Source organism: Sinocyclocheilus rhinocerous, unplaced genomic scaffold (assembly GCF_001515625.1).
Source record: "Sinocyclocheilus rhinocerous isolate Xijiao unplaced genomic scaffold, SAMN03320098_v1.1 scaffold538, whole genome shotgun sequence".
NCBI lineage: Eukaryota > Metazoa > Chordata > Actinopteri > Cypriniformes > Cyprinidae > Sinocyclocheilus > Sinocyclocheilus rhinocerous.
This window is the reverse complement of record NW_015650838.1, coordinates 119,436-126,738: the sequence shown is the minus strand read 5'-3', so window position 1 is coordinate 126,738 and position 7,303 is coordinate 119,436. Positions and strand designations below refer to the sequence as shown.

The window sequence follows — 7,303 nt, the reverse complement described above, 5'->3', positions numbered from 1 at the left end:
CGATACATTGATGTGTAAAGACACAAAACGATCGGTCTGTGCAAGAAACTGAACAGTATTTATATATTTTTTTACCATTTGAGAGATAGGTGGCAGTAATGCACGTATAAGTCTGCGATCCGCCGTAATGTAAGAAGAAGAAGAAGACGTGTCAGGCGCCGGCTGTTGAGAACGCGCTCAGGAGGACACGCTCAGGACAGACAGTTCGGACATTGCGGTGAAAATCAGAGGTAAAAAACTATATAAATACTGTTCAGTTTCTTGCACAGACCGATCGTTTTGTGTCTTTACACATCAATGTGTCGTCACGAGTCGCAGGGTTTAATTTGGTTTTGTTTGTGTATGGTTTTTTGACTCCCAAAGCCGTGATTCCCATCCACTTACATTATAAGACTGATAGACTGTCACGGTTTGAGTTAAAAATCTTCGTTTGTGTTCTATTGAAGAAACAAAGTCACCTACATCTTGGATGCCCTGGGGGTAAGCAGATAAACATCACATTTTCATTTTTGGGTGAACTATCCCTTTAAGTGTAAAAAAAAATATTGTCTCAAAGCTGCACTTAAAAGTTAGTTATCAAGCATCTCAGTCATAATTTAAGCGAAGTGTAGGACTAAATCTTAAGTGTCAGTCTTAGGAATGATTCACGACACTTGTGCTGTGCCACAAACAGGATTTTGGATGACGACATAGGCATGGACCAATCACTGAATAGATTTTCTTATTTAAGAATATTCTCAGATAAATTCACATTTAATGGTGAAATTCCTAAGAGTAGTTTACATTCAACACACATTTGACAATAAAGAATTTTCAAGAGAATACATTATGATATACACTTTGGAAATGAAAGATAAACATGTTTTCCACCATGTCTTTATTACAAATTTAAACCAGTGTGCTGTTAACTGACCTGCCTTTAGGGTTGTGCCGATAGATGATAGTCAGAGATATCGCCTGTTGCTGATGAAAGCAAGACGATTATTATTATATTATTATTATTATCCGCCAAAAACAGACTACGCACCTATCTTCACTGATGTAGCGTGGAGAGCCGCTAATGGGACGCCAAAAGAAATGTGCCGCGGCGCGACTAGAGTGGCCGCGATCAGCTCCGTCGAAGCCATAATGTGCTGCAGACGTGTGCAGTGTAAATAAGGGGTAAGCGATTTATTCATCATACAGTGTAGGTTGCTTCACTGTTTACAACGGGAGTGTTTTTTAAAGTGCATATACTCTTGCTAGACTGAAGTCGGTTATGATGTTCTTTGGTAATGTAAATGTTCTTTGCTCGTTTTCTGTTTGAATAACTGAGGAAATGTAACCGTTTGATTAACTGCTCGTCATCAAACATTTCAAGAACATTCTTACTCTCCTGAAAGATTTGTGCACGTCTCTGTCTCCTCAGCGCCATCACAAGACCCTACTGGCAACTCCTAACCACTTGAGAGACCTCTCGAGCTGTCTTAAATAACTGGGAGAGTAAGAGTGATTCTTAGCTTTAAGAAATATGATAACTTGCTTTTATACTTAAGTTTGAAAGTAGAAGTAAATTTCATGAATTCTCAGCACTTAAGACTAAAATGGCACTTTGAGAAGCTTGATAAATACGGGCCCAGATTTGTTAAAAAAATACTGATTCATTTAGGAATAAAACACATCTTTATAAGTGAATCACTGAATCATTCACTCAACGGATTTGGTCAAAAACAGATTCGTACAAGAATGTAAAATGTATTTCTGAGTGAATTACTGACTCATTCTGTTAGGTCAAAAACAGATTAATTCAGGAAAGAAATGTCTTAATGAGTGAGTCATTGAATCATTCATGAAGCCTATTTTTTCCAAACAGATTAATTCAGAATGTGTTGCTCAGAGTCAACAAATTGTGCATTCATTGGCTTAGTTTGGATCTTCATTGACAGAGAAAAAAAACAGATGAAGTAAACGGCAATATAGTTCTAAATTGTACGTTTCCTAATTTCTTTGAATTGTGAAAAAGCAATGTCATACTTGCAATCGCTCTGTTGGTTTGGATATCAGCATGGCTACAATTATCTGCAGCACTCAATATTCAGAACAACAACTTTCTAGCTCGCAACTCTCTAAATTAATTTTCAGAAACTGGGTTACATTTAACTGAAAAACCATGTTTACATCTGTTAACGGCCAGTTCTTGTGCCATATGTGTGTATATTTGGGCCATGTTTGTGTGATAGGAGATAATAAAAATCAGTGAGTGGCAGGTGGATGAGCAGACGGAAATTGATGAGCTCTTTTACTGATGCCCTGCGGCTGTAGATCCAACAGCTGGAGCAACGGCCTACAAACAAAGGAGTCTTATCTACCATAAGCCTCTCTCCTTCTCCTTCTCCTTCTTTTATCCCTTTTCTGCCATCTTCTTTTCCCTTACTCATTCCCATATCCCTGCCTTTCCATCTCTTTTCATTTAACATACCACGTCCACTGTAACCTTTACAGGTGGAAATAAATTTGCCTTCTTCTGTCCTTTCTAAAATTTGCGGGCATGACTCTATCGTGCTCCTATGATGTGCCGCCCGGTCCTGCATGCTGTTTTGCTGTGCATCTCCCTGGTGTCCTCTGGCCTGTAGATGACCACATCACCCTGTGACATGCTCATAAATTATTCTGAGCACCTGCAGCTGCAGGCGTTGTGAATGAAGAAGCTCTTGCCGTTCTCTCTGGGGAGCTCCATTATGCTTCCTCTACAAACACATGCAGTTGTTTGTGAGCTAGAGCTCTAGTTAAAGAATATTCCAGATTCAATACAACAGTTCATGCTCAATCTTCTGCATGTGTGGCTTGATGTAGTGGTAGTAATAATAATAATAATAATAATAATAATAATAATTTCAACACATTTCTTGATTTCTTGAAAAAAAAATCAGGGTTACAGTAAGGCACATAATTTAAGTTCAAAATAACTTTTGAAACCCTAATTTTACAGTCTTGTATTAGAGTTTATCATTGCCATGGCAACAAAGTTGTAAAATCGGATAGAACTTTACACAGAAAAGGTTAGTAAGAGATGTTTTTCCTCACACTTAAATCATGTTAACACACACACACACAGTTTATGTCTTATGACTAAACTATTGAAAAAATGAATTTAACTTTTTTTGAATTGGCTCTTTTCACTTCCATTGTAAGTGTTTCACTGTAACTCAGATGTATGCTTTTTTTTAGAAAAGGAGGGACATTTGGAAATTAATTTTTGGGTAATTAACAATGCCATGAATACTGTTGATTGAGTTTAATTTGTACTTAACCCACAACATTCTTTAAGGTTATGTTTTGAGTGTTTAATGCAGACGTGTTCACTAGTGTGGAATTTTAATTTTCCTTCTTGCTCTCAAAATCAAATTGCTCTTGATTTCCCTAGAAAATTGGAGTTTACAGTGGCTAACCATGTGACAAACTGCTTGTGGAATAAGTCAGAAATTACTCGCAGCTAGTTTTTTTTTTTTATTAAATCAGAATCTTGTATTGGGTACGCTGGTGGGGAAAAAAAGACTACATGTGAGTGCATGGAGTATATGAATATCTTTTTCCGGAGTTTGAGGTCATTCAGTTTGTGGTGGATCCGTCTGTTGTATCCAAAGCATTTTCTTGTGGACGGTATCGATCTGCATTGACCTGGTCCTTGTGGTTGCAGCTGTAGGCTAATTTAGCCCGCTGCTTCTTCCGTTGACATTTACATCGGCCTGTCTCATCCTTATCGAGGGGAGTCATAAAGCAGGGCTTCACGTGGCCTTCATTTCTCTGAAATAAATCACCCTTTTACCCAGGCACTTTATAAGACAGGTACCAGAGCACACAATGAACCACTGTAGTCAGACAGAGAGTGCTTTTAAAAAAGATTATTTGCAAGAAGATCTCAGCTGAACTCTGCAATCAAATGAAATGACCTCATGTGATGGTTACGGAATATCATGAAAAGGAAAAATATGAGAATAGAGATGCAATATAACACTTCATCACGTGGTATAAATAATTTTTTTCCTTCATGACCTCAGCAAATTGTCAAACTGAATTTCAGTTCATCTGCCAGCTCACTTTGATTTACTGCTTCAGACTGTGTGCTTATGTCTCTAGTGCTCTGTAGAGACTAAACAATTAGAAGATGCAGAGGTGTTACTTTAGCTTAGAATAACCCATCCTCCTGAAACAAAACCAAAATATTATTACTAGACTAATGATTCATACTTAAAAAGATAGATCACCCAGAAATGAAAATTCAGTTATCTTTTACTTACCCTCATGTCATTCAAAATCTCTTTGACTTTCTTTCTCAATACAATGAAAGACTCCACTGACTTTCTTTGTATGGACAAAACAGTTAAAACATGCTTCAGAATATCTTCTTTTGTGTTCTGCAGAAGAAAGTAAGTCATACAGGTTTGGAAAAATTGAGGGTGAGTAAATGATGACAGAATGTTAATTTTTTTAGATTAACTATCCTATTAATAGTCAGCTGCTGCTTCATGTATACATTCACTGTCCAACAAAATCCTGGGACTGACAGTGGCAGATGTTGGAAATTGTCAGCTTTTATGTAGTAAGTTATGAAATTAAATATATTTCATATTCACTTGAACACTTGAATTAACCTAATTAATATTCATGAGATTTTACCATTTTGTCATGTCAAAACCAGCATGTGTGGGAAGTACCAATTTTTTAAAACAACATGACGGCCTCTTTCTCTCTTCTCCCTGTACTCTGTGACCCTCTCCACAAAGATCCCTCTGTCACACTGTGAAATCCATCAGTAAAATCAGCTTGTCTTCACTACCACACCTCCCTAGAGTGTTTTGCATTATAGAGTCCCTGGGAATACAGGAATATTGATTCAGACAATGGCCATGTGACTCCTCCTGGCTGCCCATATCCTGTTTTTAACTTAAGTGTCTTAAGTGCATGCATGTAGGTTGCAGACATTAATTATGACCTGTACAGGAAGTGAAACCGGATGCGATCAGGATATTGAACATGAGCGCAAATCAAGACTGGCATCTGTTCAAGGCTTTTACTGAATTGTAAAGTTGTCTATTTTGTCTTCATCTCTCTTTTAGGGCCATGGGGTAGGTGCATGGGCAGCGAGTGTGGTCCAGGTGGAAGTCAAAGCCGAGCAGTTTGGTGTGCCCATTCCGAGGGCTGGACCACATTACACACCAACTGCCAGCAATCGGAGCGGCCCAGCAACCAACAGAGCTGCTTCCGGGTGTGCGATTGGCACAAAGAGCTATACGACTGGCAGCTAGGGGCCTGGAACCAGTGTGTGCCGGTGTCTATGCGCAGTGCGGGAGTGCCAAGGCCAGCGGTGTGCACTCGGGGCGAAGAGGGCATCCAGACGCGGGAAGTGGGCTGCGTGCACAAGTCGGATGGCGTTCCTGCGGAAGATGCCATCTGCGAGTACTTTGAGCCCAAGCCACGGTTAGAGCAGGCCTGCCTTATCCCGTGCCCACGCGACTGCGTGGTGTCCGAATTCTCCCCATGGACGTCCTGCTCCAAGAGTTGTGGGATGGGTCTGCAGAACCGCTTGCGTTGGGTTTTAGCCCCACCACTTTTTGGCGGTTCGGCTTGCCCCAACCTCACAGAGTTCCGCACCTGCCAGCCGGACCCCTGCGAGGGTGAGGAGAGCCTGTACAGCATGAGGGTGGGACCTTGGGGCCCCTGCATCGCTTCACCTATACGACACGCCCGGGAAACCCGAGAAGGTAGAGAGTTGAAACCAGAACGTAAGGCAAAAAGGGACCGGCAGGCCAGGCAGGAGCGTCAGGGCAAGCGGCGCAAAAACAAAGAGAAAAAGGAGGTGAAGGAAAACAAAGGAGAACGTGTGAGGGACAGGGTCAGGGTGAAGGGAAGGATGAGGGACCCTGAGACTCGAGAGCTCATCAAAAAGAAGAGGACGAGGAATCGGCAGAATCGCCAGGGCTTGAAGTCCTGGGACCTGCAGGTGGGCTACCAGACCCGGGAGGTGACGTGTGTTCACCGAAGCGGAAGCATAACGGCGCTCAGGTCAGCCTCGTCTTCTTTATATGTTCATGCATGATTTGGTTGTAAAACTGTTATTCTTTCAGTGGCTTCTTTCTGTGTGGGGAACTGTGATTTGCTTAGGTTTGATAATATATTGTATGAATGTAGTGGAAGCTATTGCAATCAACAGTTTATTGAGAGTTTTATTATTATTAATATTATTCTTTTTTTATCAATGGCAGTTAGATATCTGGATCAGGACCAGTTCTCCAGCTCTGAAAATGTGTAAATTTTATTCAATTCTGATTCAGTAGTCAGCTAATGCTATGCTTGATATGCAAGTTTTTTTTTTTTTTTTTCAATTTGATATGATCCAAAAAAAAAATGAAATCAATAATAATAAAATTGGTCTTTTTAAAAAATATAACAAATGTATACACTACCATTTGGAAGTTTGGGTTGATTACAATTTGTTATTTGTTTTTGTTTTTGAAAGAAGTCTCTTATACCCACAGGCTGCGTTTATTTGATTAAAAAATAATAATATTGCAATAAAAACAGGAATATTGTGAAATATTAAAATAATCCTATTTTAATATATTTTTAATGTATAATTTATTCATGTGATGGCAAAGCTGAATTTTCAGCATCATTACTCCAGTCTTCAGTGTCACATGATCCTTCAGAAAGCATTCTAATATGCTGATTTGCTGCTCAATAATTTTTTGTTAATTATTATTAATGTTAAAAACAGGATTCTTAAAAGAGTTTTAAAAACAGCATTTATTTGAAGTAGAAATTAGAATTTACAAATTAATGACATAATTTAATGTGTCTTTTCTGAATAAAAGTATTAATTTCTTTCCAAAATACAAAATCTTACTGACCCCAGACTTTTGAATAGCAGTGTATGTCTATTAAAAATAAGTCAATTATGAAAATCAGAGCTGTCAACACAACTGCGTGATTGTTTGAGTAAAGGTTGTGATTAATCACAAGATCAATATTTGTAACCAGCCCTAACAGAAAGATGTCAACACAGGAAAGAAAATGAGACCATTGAGCCATTACATGGGGGTTTTAAAGGAGAACATAAGTACAGACTTACTGACCTTATCAACTCAGTCATGATATGTCAACACTGCCTCCTTTCCACCTGCAGTGTTTCTGCATTTCTCTCCTTGCAGTGTGAAAGCTGGTCAGTCTTCTGTTCCTGTGTGTGTGTGTGTGTGTGTGTATATGTGTATGTGTATGTGTATGTGTATGTGTGTGCGTGTGTGTGTGTGCGTGCGTGCGTGTGTGT

At 39.3% G+C, this 7,303-nt stretch overlaps 1 protein-coding gene across 1 annotated transcript in view; it reads left to right on the top strand.

Moving 5' to 3' along the window:
- LOC107712624 (thrombospondin type-1 domain-containing protein 7A-like) overlaps nucleotides 1-7,303 on the top strand; it is a 122,571-nt gene that overhangs the window by 43,841 nt on the left and 71,427 nt on the right. Inside the window, exon 2 of the mRNA XM_016517945.1 lies at nucleotides 5,097-6,042. Coding sequence (XP_016373431.1) covers nucleotides 5,097-6,042 — 946 coding nt within the window. The remainder of the gene's footprint in view (nucleotides 1-5,096; nucleotides 6,043-7,303) is intronic.